Below are 24,734 nucleotides of genomic sequence, written 5' to 3'. Positions count from 1 at the left end.
AGAGATTTAGCTTGCATTGAACTCAAGGGATCCAATTTTTGAATATTGGACATAAGTCAAAAATGACCCGCCATCTTAGACCTGTTGGTGTCACAAGAGTGCAGGAAGCAACGACACAAGACATCATTAGAGTAATTAATTTAGATTGGTGATGTATTTAAAAAGAACTTATACTGATGGGCTCTAGGAATCAATAGGCCTTGTGATTTATGAATTGGAAAGAGAAGGAGGCAAACAGTCTATGTTACAGTTGATAACTGGATCTTACCTGACGAAGCAACAGACAAATGTGCATCAGAGATTTCACTTTATTAAGATAGAGATAGTTTCATACTTTGAATAATATGGTTCCTATTGGAACCTTCAATAACTGGCAGTTCAGCGTATGTCGAAAGAATGTATTAACAGTTAACTACAGTGTGGACTGACTTCCGGCAACAGCACGAGTGGAATTATTGTAATGACCCTACATTTGCTGTGAAGCGCAAATTCTCAGCTTTCAGAAACCGTTGCCCTTTCTCCGATAGAGCAAACATTCGCTAACTTAGTGCACTCGGTTTAACAGTTAAGCTAACCACATCACATTGTGATAAAAACTTTGTTCTGTCACAAGCAGACATCCATGCAAAATAATAAAATAAAAAAAAAAAACTTGACATGTCAATTAACCTATTTGATTGTACAACTTTATCAAGTTTTAATTCTTGTATTGAACAAGAACAAAAACAACAAAAAACATGAACTACGCCAACTAAATAAAAGTAAAATCTTCCTCAACTATAATCAGGCTCGCTGAAGTTCGACCTTCACATTTTTATGCCTGTTTATTCGCGTACACTTTTATTACCTTGAAATTTCCCAGAGTTTTGCGACCCTATGTATCATCCATGTTATTTTATTTCTTTCTTCCAAATGAAGCACCACCTTCCCCAAGCAACTTGCATGGGTCAGAGGAGAAGCGCATACAAATGGAAATGTATGATTGACAGCTTCTTTAGGTAATATCTTTGTGAAGGATTTGCAAATCAAGGCATAAGAAATGATGGAGGCACATATTTCACAGCACTAAAGACGTGCTGGCCAATGTAAGGGTGAGGAGTGAGCAGCAGATTTGAGATTCTATGCATTATTGACATCTGACCAGTGCAGAGGTCAGTGGTGAGATGGGAGAGCCTGACTACTAAGTATTACATGCATTTGAAGCTGCAGTACTTTGGATTAATAAATATGCAAACTGTTGTTTACACAAACTTAAGCATATAGTGTGTTGACCAACCCCCATGTGAGTAGAAAACAGTTATCTAATGCTTTTCCCTCTTCTGTATTATTCTGCAGCCATGCCTCCCTGTTTATCAATTACTGCTCCATACAGCAGCCTGGGATTAATATATGCACCCCTCAATGGTGCAGCATGATCCTTTGCAACAAACAGCAAATACATCTCCATGGGAGTTACAGAGAGCCTGTGAAATTGAAATGTATGTGTTTTAACAAATACAAATTTGTGGAGTTAAACTAAATGTGACAAAGCGCATCACAGGCAATCTAAATATCTGTAAACCCTTGACAGCTTGATGCAGAAAACCTCAGATGCACTGTTTTGCATAAAAAATTTTAAAATAAATAAAAAAAAATCAAAAAAAAAAATCAGCAAAATAGAGAAATGCAACTGGTCAGGACTGAGGCTGTGTACAACCAGATGGTAAGACTGAATCCACAAACTGTTTCACTAAAACCTTCCCCTGACACTAACACCTTGTGATGGACATTCACCAAATAAGGGTGGTGACGGTCACAGGAGAATACCAAGGGCATACTGTACCATTTTACCATTTGGCCATTTGACAGCCTTACAACTATTTTAGAAAATTGGATCAGTGAAGTTTTGGCTGCTGAACTGTCTTCAAATGCTGGATGATTTACTGGCAAAGAACTGCGCCAAAAAAAGAGGAAATAAGGTCAAGTGCTGCAGAGCCAATACATACATCGCTTACTGTGCTATACATATCAGGTATGGACTCATACTCTAAGCGGTCTGCAATGGCTGTAAGCACTGACCGTGATAATGAGTCATATTACGTATATTAATTAAACTCACATTATGGGGCAAGCTAGCTCTCCGAAAACACACTTCGGCAATACCTATAACTCAGTTTCATTCTGACTTTGAGCCAATAAAGTCATCCATTATTTCTTTCTCTCTTAAAATATGTTCTCGTCCACTATCAGTATAGTTAAAAGCGGCAATATCATGTTTTGAGAGTCTCCCTTTTAATCCTGTAAGAGCATCATACCATGGCAGCATCACGATACGGCCACTGTAATAAAACGGTTAGTTCAAACCACACAGTCTGATTGGCTCACAGGTATTGCATGTGTGTGTACAATGGCTGTGACATCAAATGACTATTCACAGACCTATATAACTCCACAACTGACAAACAACGTAGTACCACAGACAGAAAAACAAATGGGCCAGCTAGCTGTTATAAACAAGCAAACAAAAAAAGGCAGTGGAAATAACTTACAGGACTAACAAAAGAACAAAGAGAAAAAATATAAGGTGATGAAATGTAGCTTTTCCTTTTCTTTTGCATACCAACTTCTGTTCAGTATGTGCAGGCAGCCAGGAAGGCCTACTTTATTGGATTTAGTAAAGAATGTATACTTAAAAAAAAATAAATCATAGTAATCAAAGTTATCACTTACTCTGCCCATTCTACAGATATATAGGGGGAAAATCATCAGCTTCACTAACGTAAATCGCTTGGCTTGGAGTCAATAAGACGTATTAATATGGTAATCAGTGATGCATGATGCAATTCTTTATCATTTTGGTGAAATCAGTTCTCTGACACACATTACAAATAGAGTGGGAATGCAATAGTATGTGGGTTGGATTGATGAAGTTGCTTTTTAAAGATTAAACTTGTCATTAAAGAATGTTAATATCTGAAATTATACTAAAGGTTTGAAATTACATACAGGTCACTCATGTTTTTACTGTTGGAATTTCAAGATCTGATGACTGAAAATGCAAGGGCATATGATTTGAATTATTTTATTAGTCCGCACTTCAATGGCCCCTCATGTATTGCTTGAGAAGCTACTATAAATAATCCATAAATGGCACGCTTTCTATTTTGAGGTTGAAATCCAAATTTTCTGAATAATAATAATTTAACAATGGAAGTAGAAGCAGACTGGGGATACAGTTCAAATCAAACTCTTCTGTATGATCATTAAGGGGGTCACAATCTCCATTCCTCTAACTTCTGCAGCCAGTTAAAAGACACCATGGCAACTGCTGATGTAGTAGACATATTGCCAGATTCAAACCCCCCTCAGCTTCACTGAAATCACCATTGTGGGAATATTTTTGCTTTCCCCAGGTTATGTCAACAATGTTCACATTGTCGAAAAGAAAACTACAGTTTGTAAGCTTTGTTACATCTGTGTCACATACTCCACAGAAGCACAACAAACATGGCAGGAGTTCTCCCCAGGCATCATAAAGGAGGAGACTTAACCATGAAATGAACAAAACAAAATGTTTTTGTAGTCATCTCTTATGTCCTAAGTTATACCTAAACTACCACAAAAAAACTCTTGCTGAAGCAATAACTCGCCCCATAGGAGTATTTGTAGCATCAGACATGCTACTTTCTTCAGCGGAGGAAAACCCTTTGAGGCTTTAATCATTTATTCAGAGTACTGAAAACAATATGACATAACAAGCAGGTTGCATCTTAGCACAAAGATGTTGCCCTTCATATACAGCAAGTTTACATTAAGTTTTTTTTGTTTTTTTTCCCCAGTTTACTGGTGAAACAAGTTACTGTTATTACTATTATTATTGTTAGTAAATGATTTAAATTTGATAACAAGGCCCTGGAAATTAGATTTCAAAAATGAAACGGTTTCCTTGGAATAAAATGGAATAAAACAAAACAGACTAGACTAGCCTAAAAATGCTATGTATTAAAAGGACCAAAAAAACAAAAACAAGAGTGAGAATCAAATTGGGACCCTTGAATCGTAATTAAAATCAAATTGAGGATTCAGAGAATCGTGGCACCCCTCTTCATAATGATTGCCTGTGCTTTTTTGAAAGTGTCTGTGTTGTCTTGTGTTATCCCCCATCTTCGGTTTAGCTTCCCACCTGTGTCATTACTATTCCCCACCCTACCTTGTTTGATCACCTGCGTGTGGAGCCCCTGGACTAAATGAAAGGATGGTGAACTCTTTGGACATGCAGAGCATGTTCTGGTAGCCCAACTTCTCTGTGGGATTGATAAAGAAAAGGAAACAGAGGCATTTTTGCAGTCTAAATGCAGGTGGACTGAGGAACCACAGAGGGAAAAGTAATCTTATGTGAAATATTCAACCATCTCATCCCAACACAACTGCACAACACAGTGTGCATATTTACCTAAATTACTGTCTTGTTCAGGCACTGTTACAGCACAAATGTAATGGAGGCCTGTCAATACTCTTCAGTGCATAAATGTTAAAGCTGCAAAGCTAGCAGAGGGTAATATGGGTAATATGTGTGTGCCTATTACCCGGCTTTGATGTAAACTACTGGTGCCATCTTTTCTTTATGGAATACTTGCAGGAATGTGTGAACTTCTTTGAATTGTTTCAACATCAGGTACTTTTTTTTTTCAATGTGATATATGCTATACTGTAACTTGGATGAAACTACTACTACTGTGAGTTGAGCCAAAAACTGAAACTGTGTATTGCACATGAAATCCAGCAGCCCATACACTATGAACCTTCACTCGATTCTGAACAGAGCTCTAATTTCAGCTGCCAGATGTTGCAGGGACATCAGGCATATGTGATAACAAATTATTTTCCAGGGTGACACCACATTGGCAACTGTCATAGTTTTTTGTTTTTTTTTTTAAATGCATGATTATGATGCATTCAAGGCACAATCATAGAATAAGAATTGCTTTCCTACCATGATTGAAATTGAGTAGCACGCTTCACAGGGTTCCAGGGTAAAACCCTGAACCTGTACAGATTCACTGAGCCCCCAATCCAAAACCTTTCTTTAATGATCTCTTGGTAACAATAAAATCCTCATATCATTTTGAAAACTAAACAGTGACACAAAACATTCACTTCTGCAAGTAAATGTCAAAATTCATCCTGGGTCACTAATTAAAGAGTAACAGATGTACTTATCCCGACACTGACTCATTGCCCTTTGGTGTATGGAAAGTCTGATGTATCAAGCAGCCATGGGCCTATTCAAAGCAGGTTTTAGATGGGGACAATCATTGTGGAAAATATAAGGCTGTACTTCATTCGCGACTATACTAGCTGCAAATCTGACTTATTTCTACTTTTTTGGGAGTTTGGAAGAACCCCTAAAGAAATCAAGTGTTTTAGATGCAGCGTTAGCTTTGAGCTAACAAGTGTTTCTGTCTCGAGGACCCTAGATAAACTGCTGATATGACCAAACCTTGGGAAAACTAAACACAGCAGTGGCTGTGTGGTAATGAAAACCTGTACAAACTTAACTTTAGGGTGGAAGACAGATGCAAACAACACTAGAATGCCAGTGAAGTCATTTTATCTGCAAAATATAGTCTGCTTGAAAAAATGAATGTGGAGCCAAACCTTATAGCACATAACATTATTTGCACACAGATGAACCAAACAAAATTAGCTGCATTGTGCTTTTAACCCAGTCAAATGTAATGTTTGTTACCAAAGCTGAAAACAACTCTGTGCTTTGAACCGCCACAAAAAATTATCATGAACACAAAAAAGTGAAATGCCACAAGAGTCATAGCAATGAGTCAACATGTATATTTCTTACCTACAGCTGTATTCAGACAGTTGGAGTGACACCTTCTTGCTTTACACCTTATCACAGTTGTAACGAGAGAGCTATGTGAACTAGTAAATTAGGTAGTTGGGTGCAAGATTCCTCTGGGGCTGAGCTATTTATTTCGCCTGTATATCTAATGACTCTGTAGCCCTTTGAAGAAGATGGAAGTTTGACCGAGCGGCAATGTTTGTGAGCACACAAGCAGCACATTTTCCCCATAGGAGCCGCCTGTGTACACTGCCTGCCTGACTTGCTGCTGTGTTGGATTTTAATGCAGACAGGAAAGAGAGGATTGACTGAGCCCATGTTAGATCAGAGGGTAAAGCATCTGGTAAACAACACCTGCGCATGCATGCATGCACGTACGCACACGTCTGCAAGTACTTTTCCAGCTGAATGGACAGTCTGCATCGTCACAGACGGTCAAACGGACTTATTTATGAAATTATGTTTTAAACATCAACAGACTTTCGAAGACTTTTCCGCAAACAAGGACAGGTTGAAATTACATTGAGGCAGGTTTTAGATAGGCATGGCAACGTTTTTTGCAAAAACACAACCTTCAGGAACGGGCAGTGAGAAAGGAGGAGCCCCAGCTCGGTACATGTATGATGTACAGCCTTAGAGAATCTTTATCCCTTGGAAAGCTACAAGCACTCGAGGGAATTGTCTGGTTGTGTTGTGTTCTGTTCTTTAATAAACACAGCTTGACCATTTCTGTCCACAAGTATTAAGTGTTGGGTAAAAGGATCAGATGAAAGTGTCCTGACAGTATGAGAAAGAAGGTACTAATCAGTCAGTCTGAGCAGTATTTTAGCGCAATGGACCTGACGAAAGATTGACAGGCTGTCCACAAATTAGATTCCATCTGGTCACGTCCTTCACTGTGTCCTTCCGAGGCATGCCGATCCAAATCCACTTAATTGCTGTCATGATTCAATCAGCTCTGAGAGTCTACAAGCATGACACATCTGAGATGAGCAGCATATACATATTCATGTGTAAGATGTAGCTAACCAAATCACCACAACAAGAGCAAAAGATACATCAGTGGTAGATAGAACTAAGGTAGAGACAACACTTAATGCATTATGGATAGGTGCATTAAATAAATTTGTCCTAAATGTGTCAATCACAGGATCACAATCTAAAAACAATGGGGATCAGTAATAATAGTCAGCTGGTGAGTTTTTTTTTTTTTTTGTTTGTTTGTTTTGTTAAGATGGCAACGATGCTAAGTAACCTTCCGAACATTTCCTATTAAATTCCACCATTTCACATCCAAAATAGGGTGTTACTCATATATTATTTATATTTTATATAATACACCATACAACCAAACAAACAAATGAAACCAATTTCTGTATGTGCCTTCAGACCACGTGCAGGAAGGAACTGCTCTGAGGCCTTGCATCGCTCTCGTGTGTTCATCTGAGTTTTTTGACCCACAATGCCACAGTCCCACTCAACAGTGACCTCTGATCATGACTATACACATTAACTCACGTTTGTTGTTTTTTTTACATAAATTATTTCAAGGCACATTTTTACACACAGTATTTTTTTTTTTTTTTTTATATATTTAACCCGTTTTTATGTCTACATGAACTAAACTGAACATGAATGTGTGACAAAATGTGAAAATTTGGACACGTCTCTGATTGAAAGCTGTCACGTGACAGTCACAACCATCATACCATGACTTCTGGGGAGACACTTCTGGAGGCACCTGTGGCCTGAGTAAGCAATACTGTACTACCTAGATAGCTGTTTAAATATTTATGCTGTGCAAGGTGCAATGTGCTGTAACACCAGGCTATTAAAGAATGAATGGTTGTCATAAGAAACTGAGCAGCACATGCTTGACCTAGGTATTACCATACCAGAGTTTTGGCTTCAATCCTTTATCCATGCAACTCCCTCACATTAAAAGGGACAATACAACAACACAACTGAATGGCCACATCATATGCAGCTCTAAGGTGCTATTGTCCCTACTGGAAAATACTCTCCGGTGTCATTATTACTCCTAAATATTGAGTAATGGGAAATATCTGGGTATCATGTGTAACACAATGTGATTAACATCCAAATGAGCATGAAATTCTGTTCAAGATTGCATGTGGGGAAAAAAAAAAAATTTGATGCAGAAGAACAAGACCAAATTCAACCAAGGCCCCCTGTGGAGACTCAGAAGAGAGAGACACTAGAGGGAGAGAAACAGAGCAAAACACAGAGAGACACAGCGCAAATGGGCAGATGGAGAGGGGAAAGGTCCTGGTCTGGTCAGGTCTAGGGCAGGTGGGGAAATGAGGGATGGTGTGAAGGCTGATGGAAAAGGAGATTTTGAAAGAGAAGACGTGCAAACTTACAGGACAGAATCAGCATGTTAGTGCAGGAGAAAATAAGGAACATGAAAGCACAGCTATAACCGAAGCATATTGGGAGCAGAGAGGGAGAGAGATGCTGACAAGAAGCACACGAATGAGAAGTGGAAGAAGGATGGTAACATAAAGGATAGGTTAAGAACAGAAATCATTTGATAAAAAAGGAAGAAAGCAAATTAGAGCGGGATGAGCAGCGGAGTTCACATAAAAAAGCAAACGGGAGAAGAGCAGGGGTGAGCGAGATGGTCACACATGAATAGTTCATATTTAGACAGCTCCCCTCTGCACCCAGCTCTACTTTAACACAGATAACTCAGTACATCCATTAGTTCAACCAATTCCCATCACCATCTGCCATGCAATTTCACATGCACCTCCGGAGTCGCAGAAAAGGTTCAGGACTTTGGGGGGAGGGATGTTGATTTGGAAAATATGAGATTAATATTCTTAATTGAGGCACCTAATGTTTCCATAACTCAACAGTGGAAGTCCTTCAGGAAATCAGGTGATCACAACATCTTCTCTTTAAGAGAAATTGTATGTAAAAATCTTCTAAATTAAGATTACAATACAAGACAACAATACTGCCTTCATATGTTCATTGACATCCATTTCTAACTTAGTACTATAAAAGACATAGAGCAGAGAATAATTCTTTTCTTACCTTCGAAAGCTGCTTTAAATCCGTGAGCACTTACTGCAAAGTCACTGGTAAGCCTCAGTGAAAAAATTGAACCAGAACTGGTAACAGGTGGAGGGATGGTAAATCCTGTTAACCTGCATAGAAAAGAAAGATAATTCAACGTTCAATGTGTGAATAAATGTATATTTTTTTTACTATTTCTTATTATTATTATCTGAATAAACACGTTGTGCCGTTGTAGGTTTATGTTACAATCAATGTAAAACAAGTGACTTTGTGAAATCCGCATAATAGTCAATATAATGACTGTGATAAAGAACAGAAAAAAATACTTCTCTGCCCCCCCCACCCAATTTCAAAGGTAAAATCACCCAAATTTGAGAGCATTTCATGTGCAACAACGGATGTTGTTTTTTCTGTTGTGAGTACATTTATTAGGAGGGTTTTTCTCTCCAAATTATAATGACTTAATTAGACAGCTATTAAATGTTGTACTGTAGAAACCAAAACACGAACAGAGTCCCTTAAACATATAATTTCTCTATTTAAATTAGACAGGCCACCAGGTGATGTGGCTGACTGTAATAGCATAAGCTTTGATGGATGTGTGTACTAAAAAGCAGCAACGCAAAGATAAAACTGTGTACCAACACGGCGCTCACAAAAATAATTATGACTGCTGAAAACCTTCAAACTTCACGACACTGGACAGTTTGTGCTCTGTGGCATTTTGTGTTTAATAAAACAGAACTGCTCTCTAAATTGTAATGCAATTTGTCAACCAATACTATACGGTGTATTATATAATCAAAACCCAAGTGAGAACCTTCTCTTTTGTTGGAGTGTTTGAGGACTGGCAGCTGCGTTGTAACAGACTGCTTCATTACTCCATTTCAAATTAGGTGCAGATCCAAACAAATCCATTTACTTTCACGACGTCGTAAACAAGATGTGTTGCTGACCATTTCTCAGCGGCGGTTGCTGATGTTCTATCGACCTTTCCCTCCTGTAAGCCAGGCAGCACGGTATGAACAGAACTTGTGCACCAAAGAGGATGTCTCCTATTCTGTCGCCGCTGCATTTACTCTTGTTATTTTCCATTGCTAGTTTTGGATGACTGACCGATACTATACTATGCTTGACAATAAGACTTGAGAATCCTGTCTGTAGTGGGCCAAATGTGGAAAAACTGAAATACCCTTAGCAACAGCAGAGAAAGAGGCGCTGTATTTACAGCTTCAATAGGGTTTCCAATTACAGAACTGTGAACTGTGCTGGTCCTAGCAGTAAATAATTTCCCTTTGTCACAGGTACAGCACAGCAGTCAATGGCCAGATGATGAAACTTTGAATACGTTTATGTGAGAACAGAACTTGAAATGTGATCTTGTTAACAGCTTTAACATACACAAGAGCATCGTATTGAATTTGCATGGTATCGTCGTTAATTAAAAATCAGGGCAAGCTTGTGCATCACAACAAAAGTCTATGTTAGCAAGAGTGTTAGCAATTAAAAAAAAAAAAAAAAAAAAAAGCATATACAGGGAGAGACATGGCATACATTTTTTGTCAAAAATGGTTGCATGAATGGTGAGTCGGAGTGGAGAGGCAGATCACTGCAAAACTTTTCTCACACATTAAAACCTTCTGTTAATCAAACAGAGAGCACAAGAAAATGTCATGTGAGCAAGTTAGTTTGTCTATCTCTGGTTCTGTTTCAGTTTAGAAGTGTGTGACCTGCACGTTTTCATGCTTGCCGTTGCAACAGGAGAATAGCTGATGGGTGGGGTCCACAGGGACATTTACTTGAAGGTAATGTGTATTCTCCATCAATCCTAGTTTGATGTCATTTTGGGTAGTTTTTAGAATTCCCTACTTACCAGGACAGTAGATGCACGGAGAAACTAATTATAGTTTGAGCTGAACAGAAAACAGCAGAACGACCAGTGGCTGTGGAGAACATGCTTACACAGAGGTCAGTGGCACCCATCAGGATGAGTGCAATGCAAATACAGAATAGTATTAAAAGCTTTGATGTAAAGTCACAGAATAAGTGGAATAAATAGTGGATTAGTTTGTCCATGAATCAATAAGTTGAGCAAACGCTTCACTTTCTTTCAGCACTGATAAGGAATACAAGTGGAGACAGAATATATGCACTGCTATGGCAACAATAATAATTCATTTACATTAACATATACCGGATAATGTCAAGAATTAGGCCTAATGAACTTGAGGTGTGGATATTTTTCTTTTACTCTTCAGGAAATAAAGAATACATTTTCTCATGACCACAAACTAGGTGTCAATGCTGCCAAACCTGCATTCAAAGCCTCCATACACTAATTCCTTTGCTCGACTGATCTGGTGTCATCAGTGACAGGTAATTCAGATGTCATGGAGCCAGTGATTGGAGACATATTCTCCAGGCTACCTGTCAAAAGCATTAGGAGGTGGTGGTGGTGGGGGGTCGTCTTGAGTCATTCTGGACCCAATAATGGAAGAATAATTAAAACCTTAAAAACAAAGCCTGAACAATCGATGTCTTAAATCATGAACATGACATTGCGTGGCTGCCCAAGAAACAGTCAAGCTGAATTAGTCTTGAATATACAATTTAATTATTTTTTAAAAAACTGCTTCAATTTTGAAAATGCTTTGTCTAAAACAAAGAACCATAATCTGACCTTGGTATATTTCTAACAAAAAGGAGACAAAGAGATTATCTGGTATTCGGTGCTGCCTGTTGCTTTGGCAACAAGCGCATCAGCTGAATGGTGAGAAAATGTCATTAACAAATAATCACCAGGGGGCCTGCTGTCGTCCCAGACACAGGGAGCTTTTGACTTAGATAGCAGTCAAAATTCTGCAAACCATAAACACCCATACTCTAGAGAATTTTTCATTTTCCAAAGTAGAAATACAGTTATACTGTACATACGTACATTTACTGTTTTCAAACATTTGATTGAGTACTATTAGTTTATATTCCGCAGATAAGGTTTCAGCATGTACAATTCATGAAACTTTTAAGGCGTATACGGGTAAAAAGAGGTGGTTTTAGAAGTATGGACAAACTGTCTGACTTAAACTGATCGGCTGCAACGCATCAGATAGTAGCAAAATTACTACAGTAAAAACATTCTGATGAATTTAATCACAGCCTTTACAAAAAGAAAGAAAGAAATAAATAAAACAACTGTCATTACCACTTCCTTCAGGCATTGGTAATACAGAGCTTTTATAAATTTGATCAAAGCCTAATAATAAAAAAATAGATATTTTTCTGATTAGATTGTCACAGCGGCAGCATGGCGTAGAGAGAGACAGAGAGAGAGAGGAATTATGTACCTCCATCTGTCTGACAGGCTGCCTCTCTACCTCCATCTTGTCTTTCCTTCTTTGTCACACAAGTTCTTCCTGGTAGACTAGCTGCTCCCTCACCCTTTTTTCTTGTGGTACAGGGTTGTGGTTTTTGTTTTTTTTTTTTGCCCTTACTTTTCTTGTCCGGCATGACCATTTGTGTCACTCTACCTCTGTTTCTCTGTGTTCATTTCTGCCCAGTTCACCTTGTTGCTACACACGGGGTGCACATGATCTTACCATCTAAGTGACAATTCAAATCAACAGCTTACCTTTAGTTTATTGGTAGATAAAGTGTAAAATAGGGCCTGTAAATAATAATATAGGGCCTTCCTGCCTTCGCCTTCGAGGAAGAAAAAAAAATTGTAGTGGATGATTAAAAAGACTTCTTTTGCACTGACACGTCCTAACTCGTTAAAATGAGACATTTCATTTTGAGTCTAGTATTAAAGGTCAAATCGTCATATCTATTGATATCTTGATTCCCCGCTGTCTAATAGGAGCAAGTAATGAAAATATTTCATGTATTATATTAAATATTAAAGGAGACATAACGCTCTGTTTCTGACCATGTATGTATTGTGTTTTGGTAGAGTTGGGTGAAGCGGAAAGGACAGATTAAGCCAAGATTGTATTGAAGTCATCCAGGTATGAGGTGACAAAGGCTGGAGAAGATAAAGGGCAAAGCACTGAACAATAACTACTACTTCTTTATTTCACTCAAATCCTGAGCTGCGTCCAGTCACTTGGAAAGTGATTTCTCCCTCTCACTGTGACAAATGACTTCTCTTTGAGTGGCTGTAGACAATTATGTTCACTATGTGGCAACAAAAATGTCTTTCTTTAGCATATGATTTGACAGTAGCTGGTGGCATAATATTTCTGCACTTCTCTTCCACTCTGTTGTCTGTGCAAGAATAGACAATGTAGACCCATCCACTTGACACTAGTGGCACCACTTGTTCCATGACTAGTACTGTTCAGGCTCTAGGATTTTATCACAGGGCATAACAAGAGCGTAGCAACATGTGAAACGGGTTAAGAGTCGGTGAAGAGTGTGATACCTGGAAACTTATTCGGAGGTTTAGGGGTGCTAAAATATGCAAGGGAAGTCAGACTGAGTTAACTTGTTATTTTTGTATTAATGCCAGCTCCCCAAAAATAAACAACGCTATAATTCATGACCCCAATGCAACTTTTGCTGTCCACTATGAAATAAAAAGGAGGGTTGGTAGCTAAGAGCTTTCATACTGTGCGCACAGGAATGTACTGAACTAGAAAATACAACGGAAAACTAAATTTGTTTATGTTTTACATTCTATATAGCAAATTAACGAGACACCTAAGAACCTTGCATTTATTCTTAACAATTTTGAACAATTTTTACTGAAAATAAACACTCTAAATTAAACGTTCAGAGTATAGTCTGACCAAAATATAATGACTTTGCTTAGAAAACTCAGAGTTGATGAATTGTTGATTGTGACACAAAACTGTATACCAGGAACAGAATCATCCCTTATAAAAGCTTTTGTTTGAGGCTTAAAATTTGCCTTGATCAAGTACTGTTTTCATCTGCTCTAATGTAAAGCTTGAGACAGAAACTAAGTTGTGTACATGTATGTTTCCAAATTTGACCTTCTATGTGACATTTGCATCCACCTTCGACAACAGATCTCCACACAGTGTGAGTCTGGCATACTTTGAAAGCAAAGCTGCAGGAGAAAAGGATAATTACTAGCCATGCCTAGCTTGTGACCTTTTTACACATTTTGTGGCTGCTTAAAAACATAAAGTTTTGGTCATTTTAGAGTTTGTCAGTGACAGGGAACAGCCAGATACTTCACAGTAGCATTTTCAGAAATAGATTGGGATAAGGGTTTTCTCATGACTGGTAGGCTATGTGGATAGATTTTGTGTCTGAGGTGAATCCTCAGGGAAAAGAACGGACAACCAAATGCTGGTACGCAAACGCTGCCCCAGGTATCGTGCTCTTCACTTATCTCAGTAGCTCTAAAACGGACGACTATATATTTGGCTTGGAAGACATGCAAAAGGCACAACTATGCTGGTATTTCAATTGGTATATGATAAAGATTATGTAAGTAAATATGCTCCTTTTCCTGGGAATAATATTATATGTAGGTCTAGGGCGTCTCTCTAACACCACACGGTACTATCCATGCCTAACAATGTTGTGACACATAAAATTGTAGCTTGCGGCACTTGGAAATTGGATATACTTTTATTTCTGAATAATTGTGTTGAGTATTAACAACCTACCTTGAAAATGCTAATGTCCTGAAACGTTACCATTATTGTTTTCGAATGAACAGCTGAGATGTCCTCTAACAACGCCAATCATGCAATATTTACAGATGCTATTGCTAACTTGTTTAGACGACTTGAACAGCTCATGCCAGTCAACACTCTTCAGCAGTTCAAATGTAATACTTCACAATTTAGCACGTTTACACAATGAGAGTATTACTTTGGTAGTTTAAAGTACTGCCTGCACGTGACTACCTGAAGGGTTATGCAAATGCATGCATGTGATTGTGCTAGTGTGTTAACACAATGTGTAGGCAGCAGCCTCTACTGTCGTCTTCCGTTATTACTCTGGTAACAAATTTGGTATAAAGAATAATGGATTTCAATGGCATCAATACTGACGACAACCTCAGGTACTGTGACATCCCTAATAATCCGTTTCCCTTCATTTACCTGACAAACAGCTTTGTCCCATTCTGTGTAACGTTGGCTATTCAGGGACACATAAAAAAAAATAACAACATCTAAAAAGGATATTCAGAATTTTTTTGCCCATTCAGGCAAACATGTCAGGGAAGAGTTTAATAATCCGTGTTAAACAGTGTTACTACGTTGGATATGATGAATTGAGCCTGGTACTGTGGGCTGTTGTATGGAGACCTGCTCCCTCTGGACTCTGGTCTCCTTGATTAAGGGAGGAAACTAACACATAGATCAACACATACTAAAATTACCTGAAACCTCCACGGTGAGAGGATCATTATCAAAATTATCAAAATTCCAATCAACAGAGGTTCTAACTAACTAGATATTACATGTCATTATTTTCTCATCAAAAATCATAAAATTTTTTTGTGGATTAAAAAAAAAAAATCTGAAATGAACATTAAAAGTTAAAAGAAATACAATCATTAATGCATGATGCAAAATCAGCTCTACCAAGCTCAGTATGAACTTGGAGTATGAAAGTGTCAGTATCAGTAGTACCAGTATGAAAGGAAGTGAAACGTGTTTGTATGATCTGCATACAGATGAATAAATATATGTAAATCGCACCTCTCAGACAGAGAGACCACTTTATATACAATTTTTTTTTTTTTTAACATAATTTTTTTACCCCAAGTTTAATCTGTGACTTTTAAAGGATGACCTCTGACCGGTGCGAACACCAAGGCTTTTGTACACCATCTGTCTCTCAATATATTGGTGCAACCTAGTGGTGATGAGATTATTCAGATCAATATGACTCAACTTTCATGCAAATTTCAAATTAATTGCGTGAGATACAAGTGTATTCCTTTTAAAAAGGCAGTGCTCAGCCAGTTTAACATCAACTTTTCTATAGAATTAAAAGATGAGCTAGATGCACACATGACTACCACAGTCATTAAATTTAATTGAGGGTAGTGCAAGGACAGTTAGGATAATTACACCTTTTATTCCAGTTTATTGGTTTAGTATTAATATAATAATAATAATAAAGCAACAGCTATTACTTCCATTAAAACTATTAGAATACTAAATACGATTGATGATTACTCATTAAATTATCATTTAAACATTTAACCGAAAAGACACATTTTGTTGCATTTTCTATGTTATTGAACAACTTTCATCAATGCATGGTGAAGCATTTAGGTTAGGATAGGTTGGGTGATTAGGTCCAGTTAGAAAAAAATAATTCTGCCTTGCAGAATTGCACAATTATAGACGGCAGCAAAAACATCACTATTATGAGGCCATTTGGAACATTGGGGAAAAAAAGGGTTCATTACCCCAACTCTACTTGCTTCCTCTAACCATCCTCAGCATTTAATTTAAGCACAATAATGAGTGCTTCAACCAATCATCCTCAGGTATGAGGGATTTAAAGTAAGTGCAGTGAGAGGAATGACGAGAAAAAAGCTTCACAGAGCAAAGAGAATATATAGATCAATAGGAGGACACACTAATCAGGTCCATCACAGCGATATCGATTCTTTTTCATGTAAAAATTTAATTGTCGCTTATGTCGTGCTCCCCTCTGAATTTCTGACTTAATTAATTGATAGTATTAATAAATTAAAGGTCTCTTTAATCTCTACCAAGATTTCTATTTATAATTAGCCCGGATGAGGGAAGAGAAGGAGAGAAAAGGTTTGCCCGTCATTACGTTCACCTTCTTTATCATTACAGCTGAAGTAACACCTGAGCAAACAATATTTCAACAAGTATTCAATAAGTATTCCGAAGAAGGCGGAAAAAAAATTCAACAACTTCAAGTGTTGCCATATTAAAATGAGCATCCTTCAGAACCTAATGCAGGAGAAGCAGATGAGAAAGTCAGTGCTGCATATTTTGTTACAAAGTGTAATGAAAAAAAAAAAAAAATCTGAAGAAGGAAAGTTTTCTTTCGTTTCCATTCCTGGGCTCTAGTTTTGGAGTGAATTAATTGTATACGAAGAGGCATTCTACCAGTATACAATTTGGGCCTTAGAGGCAAAGCAAATACTGTCATGGAATCATTATTTTCTGTCATCACACAATGTAGTCACTTGGAAAACCCTTGGAAAAAAAAAAAAAAGACGAAACAAGAAAACACAAAGAATGACATTGCTGTTAAAATGGGTGGGCTGGAACTGGGAAAAAAAAAAAACTAAACAAAACAAAACTCAGATTTAAGTGACTTGCTTTTGCTTCTCAGCAAGAATAAGTTATGCTTTTCCTCCATCTGTCTGAGTTGCAGGATGAGTTCCATCTTCATCTTCAAATGTCACGGGCAAAATATCTTCTCCAGTTTGTTGTGTTGCCATTGCTAACCTTATACTTGACAGAATAAATCAGTCACTAACTGAAAAACAAAAAACTAAAAAAAAAAAAAAGAAAAAAAAATAACTCTCACCTGATTACTAACAATTTTTTTATTGATTCCCATTTCATTCCACTTACACAATCATTTGGAACTTTTCTTTCAATTGTATTTTCAATAATAAGTCCCTTTCTCGTTCTGAACAAGCTGAAACTTTTAGTTCCAGAAAATAATACCAACAAGAATAGTAAAGGCAGTTAGTGTTAACATGCACAATTTAACTGAATGCCAGCTGCTAGCAAAGACAACAAGGTCAGTGGCACTTATAATTGCTGCTCATGTTGATTTCGTCACCTTTCAGATCGGGGATGACCAAGTCATTCATAATCTTTTTACTTGCCCAGATTACAACCAAACCCCGGAGTTTTCCCAACTAAAATGAGGCCAGCAGCAACAACCCATTTCAGGGGCTTGAAAGCTCCAGAGCAGCATGGATGGGAAGTTAAAACATAGCAACTGAGATGCATTCTAAAACTAAGATGTAGTCATGTGCACGTGGACATGAATTCATTGGTCCTTAAAACTCTTTCCCAGTCAAGAATTAAGGTGGTCTTATATATATATATAACCACAGTTTTTCTGATGACCACCTGATTCGGATGAATATCCTAACTCATCTTCACAGAGCAACAACTGTTCATATAAACTCCCTAAGAGGTTGTTTAGCACACGTTTGTTGTGAACACTCACTCATTTTCTACTGCCTATCTGACAGGGTCACGGAGGTGGGGGGGCTGCTGGAGCCACTCCCAGCCAACGCTCCGGTCAAGGTACACTATGGACAGGGGTTATTTTTGAGTCATCAATCGAGCTTCATGTGCATGTCTTTGGGCTGTGAGAGTAAACTGGAGCCCCTGGAGGATACCCACTCAGGCACGGGGGAGCACGTGCAAACTCGCTAACCGCTGTTAATTCACACTGCCTGCTTCTTGGGAACACCGAATTAAAAATGGTTAGTTGTATAATCCAATGATTTATTGTGTTATTGTTGTATTATACCACACATAACCTTGGCTTTGCTATGATTAAATAGTGCTGAGGAAATAAGCAGGCAGACAGAACTTGACTTCATTTGGTTTCTTAGCTGATGTTTGTCAAGGTTGAAAACTAGGGAGAATGAGAGAGAGAGAAAGAGCTCTTTAAGTGGTTTCTGACCCACAACATATTTTCAGTGTGTATTGTAAAAGATCTGATGACTACATATAGGAAATTTCAGCTTTTGTGACCAAAAATATTGCTGTTTTTGTTATTGTGGCGTGGTTAAGATGTGCACAAACAGACCAAAAAGTAATGATATAATCACTAAAAACATTTCAACAAGTTTTATTTTGAACCACGCACATAAAATTTGCATTCATAACAAAATTATAGGAATCAACCTTAAATTTCATACATAAAAATACAACAACATAACGTTTGCAACACTAGTCTGAACTAAAGACTGCACAGAAATGACACAAAAAATTTGGTAAATACAAAGCATGAACACCACAACGTGATTGTCCAATAAAAAAAACAATAAAATCCAAAGAACATTTGCGACATTAAAATATCGCAGAATATCAAAACAGATCAAACACCACTGAGCACTGAAGTAAGCTGCTCCTGCTAGCACCCCTCCTGTGTATGCATCCTTGACGGCTTGAGATTTAAATGTAAAAATGTCAGTACATTTATTTTGTCCAGTTTAAGTACTGTAATTACCTGTGAGGGGAGACGATTTGCCCACTGGCACTGAACAACCCCTCTGAGGGGACCATGGTGGCTGGGATAGACAAACGCTTATGTGCAATGCTTGGAAGGTGAGGCAGCTGTGATGTATGGCCTCTCCACCACACCAGCGGCTCCTCCTGTGCTGGAATGGATGGTAGAGGCAGGAAGACCTTGACCTCTTCTTTAACTGTCTCCTGGGGTGGCCAAAGACCTGGTGATACGTCTGCTGTCTTGCTGATGTAATCTTCTCACCACCCCTCAGACACTGAAGAGGTTGTGGTGCTGGAGGTGCTGTTACCAGGTAAGGTAACCCAGGTCCAACCAAAAAGTTCTTTTTGACACAGGGGGTAAATGAAACAAGCCATAGGCGTGTTTTTTTTTTTTTTTTTCCTGTCTTCTCTGTGTATTGGTTGAGGTCTTTTCTGATCGCCCTTTTCATCTCTTTGGTCAATGATGAGTCCTCATCCATTTGCACCAGAACATCACAGATGATGTGATCCAGCAGAAGCTTGATGCCTGACAGCTGCACTCGCGTCTCTGAAGCAAGTACATCAGTGAGCTTACTCAGAGGATCAAAAAGCCAGCACAGTTGTTCCATGACACTTATGTCTGCTTCCTTGGGCATCAGATGCCATGTTGCTCTTTCTCCAGTGCTGCACAGACTGCCTGCTGTATGCTGAGGAAACACTCAAGCATCTTGTGTGTAGATTCCCATCGGGCCACTACATCATGGATGAGAGTTTTCTAAGGCATGTTGAGGGCAACCTTTTTTTTCCTCTTACTTGTCTCTTAGTTGTTTTTCTTCCGGTTTCATGACAAGCCTTAGACAGGAAAACGACATGCTTTGACAGCTGTGCCAACTCTCTGAGGTTTCCGGGGACTTTGACATGGCCAGGTTCAATAACCAAAGCATCCAAGCAACAGATCTTCAATCTTCAAGCTTCGAAAACTTTGATCATGCTCTTTGCATTATCTATGGTTATGCAGATAAGGTCGTGTTTGTTGATCCCCCAATCTTCCAGTAAATGTTTTGAAAAACTCTCTGATGTCGAGACCAGTCATCCTCTGGAAACAACCGTGTTTGCACGCAGTGTGATACCAGATGCTAGTCTGGGCTGATGTAAAGGATACTGAGGCTGGTGTAGAGCTGACCAACCCCTCTTTCAGTTGAGCCAAGCCAGCCTCAACTTTAACCTTATTGTACAGGTTTGAGATTTCTGTGCGAGAGTACAGTGTTTGTGACGACACGGCAGCCTTCACCGGCCTCAGAAACCCAGGCCTCGACTATTTGGAAGGGCATCATGTCAAGGTCAGCAATGAAATATGAAATTGCTGCAGTGAAATCTTTAGCTTTGATAGATGTAGAGGCATAAGCGGACTGTCCTTAAAGTGCTTGCTCGATTGTTTGTGCCACTGCAGATGAGGCGGAACACACTAGCATCACTGAGATTGCTGGTTGCTGCATGTCCACATACACTCTGTGAATACAGAAACAATTTTGTTACTAACAGAGTGACATGCACACTGAATCTACATCTTTTGGTGTATGCCGGTGTAGTCTTAGCAAATACCCCATGCACAATTTGAAATACATGAAGTACATTTTAAGAGTGCAAAAGAAATTGGAATGCGTTTTCATTTATGTATAGAATGAAAGTAAGCTTAGGTTTATAGCATTGAAAAGGTTTCAGTAAGTGAGACAGCCAAATTACCATCAGTCCCATGAAAATGAATTTTACCTTACCTGTTATTCACTATACTGCCTTGAATGGTGCACATGGAGATGAAAAGATTTGATGTGTTGCTCCTTTAGCAGCAATTTTCATTCTTCAATCTGCAGACAGGGTACTCATCCTCTGTGAGAGTCCCATCAGCGTTTTTGTAAAGGCAAAAATATGACCACACCACTAAATTGCTCCTCTTTTTCGGTGAAAAATGTCTGGAATGTCACGGTCACTGCTCCCTGTGCTCTCCGCCATGTTTAGAGCAGGCTAAACCCACATTACCATCCGAAGTCCTGCACAGCTGCAACTGGGCTGAGCTGAGACCTACAGCAGAGGTGCGGCGTGAGATTGTTGAGTTTTTCAAACCGTGGATCCCGGATTCGGTTTTTACTATAGTAAAATTTAAAAAGGTATTAAAAAGGTATGATACTCATACAATACTCATACAATAGACACTATATACTATACTATACTATATACATATACACACATCTTGCTGTCATCACTATGGGTATTCATATAAGACAGAAAGAGGGGTGAGCAAAATAGGACATACTCCATACATTAATTTGATCACTGCAAGAAAATCAAATTGTGCAACATTATAGGTTCAGTTACATTTACGTCCAGGTTAACAACCTCACAAAATACTCAACTCCAACTCATACAAAACGGCACATTTTAACACTCTAGTTTAGGATAGTTTTATAGCTGGATTAACAAAAGAATAAAACAATATAAGCATTGCCTGATTGATGACTTTACTGACTGAACAGTCAGCCAGCCACCCAATGAAAAAAAAAAAAAAAAAAAAAAAAAACGGACACTATACCTGCCAGCTTAATGTCAAAAAAACTGATAAACTGTGGTGGCTGCAGCTTCTTTCACCTTCAATAACATTGAGGTTTTCCTTCTAAATTTAGCCACATTTTTAGACCAGGTGTCATTGAATATATCAGCAGCTTTAGCTTAATACTGAACGGTGAACTTGTTCATAAATGAGCTTCATAAGTTTACACAAATACACTACAACGCTGCCTCAACACTGACATTACAAAAATCACTCCTGACTTTACAGTTCAATAAAACCCGTTCAATAAATTCTTCCTGCAATAACTCCATTCATGGGACTCCTTTAGTAGACCTATTAGCTATTATTGTTTGCACTATATTATACACCCTTTGTGTTATTAAATCACTTCCATACACTTACAGATAACAGGGATGTCTACAATTTATTTATTTCGAGAATTAGGCTACACAAAATGAAAAACGAATTAAGTGCAATTAAAATTTTAAACGCACGCCAATAAAGGCAGACGTTTTGTTTTGCTTTTGTGTTTGTGGTTTTTGTTTGTTTGTTTTTTTGCAGCTGGCATACCTGATAACATATTTAAAATTAAATAGACTAAATAAAACCATCACCAATTTTAAACTAAAAATGGTTTTATAGATTTTTATATACAGAACAGGCTAAAAGTTTGGCCACACCTTCTCATTCAAATGAATAGGAAAGTGTGTCCAAACTTTTGGCCTGTGCAGTATTTATGGAGGTAAAGTGAGGAACAGCTGAAAAACTTACTGGCATCGAGCAAATTACCTGAAGGACGCCGCCACAGCTGTGGAGTCTGTCCGCCATGTTGGTGCTCGGCCGAGCAAACTTTTCTTCCCAATTATCTGAATGTATAAATGGACTGAGCGGGGTAAAGCGTGGGAGAAACACCTCCTATCAACTCAAATGAATAATACGTGTCATTTGGAAGTTTCATCTCCAATGATGTCTGGAATAAGCAGCTGTTTGGAATATGGAAACTTGCTGCTGCCGCTGCGGTCAAGGATAACGTGAAATTAGGCCTTCGCGCTAAATGGCAATATAGCTTAGCATACACGACTAACACAGCTTAGACACCTGTGCATTTCTGCATGTTGCTCCTTTTGATAAAGACAATCAATCAGAGAATGTTTGAATTCATTTCATTATTGACTCGACTTTTATACTTTTGGTAGAAAGACATAGAGAAATCAGAAAATCTACAGCCCTTCAATGACCTTCTTCTAACTGAGCGCCATTATGATATTTCACAAGATGGAATCCAAAGGATTCTTCATTCATTCATCCTCTACAGTTTATCTGTTTCCAGGTCACGGGGGGTGCAGGGGCCAATCCCAGCTCACACTGGGTGTGGGCGGGGTCATCCTGGACAGGTTGTCAGTCCATCACAGGGCCAACACACAGAGACAGACAGAGACTAACAACCACTCACAGTCACACTCAGACCTACGGACAATTTAGAGTCACCAGTTAACCCAAACATGATGTCTTTGGATGTTGGGAGGAAACCGTTGCGGGGCAACAGCTCTAACAGTGCTAACTATTCTGCCGCCGTGTTGCCCCAAGGTCTTACAGACGTGAAAAAAAGAAGTTACACGGTCTGCAATAGATTGCAATTGACAATATTCACAACTTAGGAAACTGGAAGATAGGAATTGTAACATAGGAAGGAACTTTTACTCAGGGTTACTGAAAATAGGATTTCAGCAGCTCAATAACTAACAATAGTCCATTTCTATACAGACAGGATTTTGCACTTTTGTGTTGTTACGCGTCTACCTACAAGTTGTCTTGGTATGTAAAGCTTACAGATCCGTCAGCAGTAAGAAAGCCTGGCTTGGTCTTCTGCTAAAACTATAAAATCATACAAATGCATCCTCCATTTAAAGGTCATCTGGCCAGGGATACGTTTCCTATCATTTCTATCACTTGTTAACTATAATTATTTATAAATTCAGCAGTAGATATTTACCCTGAAATAAGATTAAGCAGCATCTTCTAATATAAATAAAGTTTCATATTATTAAAGATAAACTGACTAATCATAATTGCACTGGGATTAGATAGAGTCATTGAGTCTCAAAGTTATTGTTGGCAGCAAAATAAAAGTTGTGGCACTGTGACAAAACCAGTAATACTTAACAGCCAATACATTTATCTCAGTGTAGTAAGCAACTTCAGCATAGTGGATGATGTCAGCTGTAACTCTGCTCTTTTTTAACAGCATTACATTTATCATTGGTATTAAACTTTGTTTTTTGTTTTAACACAGGTTTGAGCCAACTTGTGATTGAGCTGAAAATTTGTCTTTGTTCCAATGTGACTTATCTGCGGAAAAAATGTGTGTAGCATTAGTGTTATTTATTTAGCAGCAGTATTCATTAGTATGGCAACACTGTACTTCGAAAAGGTACAGTGCGACTATATTGCTCATATACTTCAGAGGGTGGAATATATTTAGGCTTCTGAACCACATTTGTAGCTCCTAATGTGATATTATCCAGTGTTGAATCCAAAGTGTGGTGACAAACCTTTCATACCTTGAAAGAACATAATCTTTGAAGTATCTAAAGTGGCTCACTTGCTAGTATCAACAATGATTCAGCTCTTGAATTATTTCACTTTGTTACCACTCTTTGACATACAGTTCATCTTCCATTGTATTAGTACGACCTTGGTCCACTTCCACTGGACAAACCATGTTGGCAGCGGCTTTTTGAATCCTTCAAAGAGAAATGTTGGAGCCTACGTTCTCCTTTGAGGGAGCATGCTTGTGAATATAGATGGATAATCAGTCAAGTGTCTTTACATATAGACATATATGTAAAGCTCTTAAATTAGCTGACGTGTGCGTCCCCATTTTCATTTCAGATCAGACAAGTAATTACCCTGTCATAGTTTACCTGTAAGGAATGTATGTTTGAGTAATTTTATTTAATTGGGATAAAAGTTAAACTGCCTTTTCCTCTGAAATTTAAACAAGAAAATGTTTCTTTCAAGCATGCTTCATTCATAGAAGGAAGAAGTTGAACGTCTGAAGGATGCCACAGTTCAGATTCTCAGTGAATCAAAAATATATTGTGTTATTCTTTGTTATTGCTAT

General features: G+C 38.3%; 1 protein-coding gene across 3 annotated transcripts in view; it reads right to left on the bottom strand.

Moving 5' to 3' along the window:
- Window positions 1-24,734, bottom strand: part of LOC115044612 (CUB and sushi domain-containing protein 3-like) — a 203,345-nt gene that overhangs the window by 163,878 nt on the left and 14,733 nt on the right. For all 3 annotated transcript variants that reach the window (XM_029503737.1, XM_029503739.1, XM_029503740.1), the window contains exon 3: window positions 8,903-9,015. In XM_029503737.1, the coding sequence (XP_029359597.1) occupies window positions 8,903-9,015 (113 nt within the window). The remainder of the gene's footprint in view (window positions 1-8,902; window positions 9,016-24,734) is intronic.

The sequence above is a fragment of the Echeneis naucrates genome, chromosome 6 (genome assembly GCF_900963305.1).
Source record: "Echeneis naucrates chromosome 6, fEcheNa1.1, whole genome shotgun sequence".
In the NCBI taxonomy this organism is placed as follows: Eukaryota; Metazoa; Chordata; class Actinopteri; order Carangiformes; family Echeneidae; genus Echeneis; species Echeneis naucrates.
Note: the sequence above shows the minus strand (reverse complement) of the source record. Positions and strands in the feature narration are given on the sequence as shown.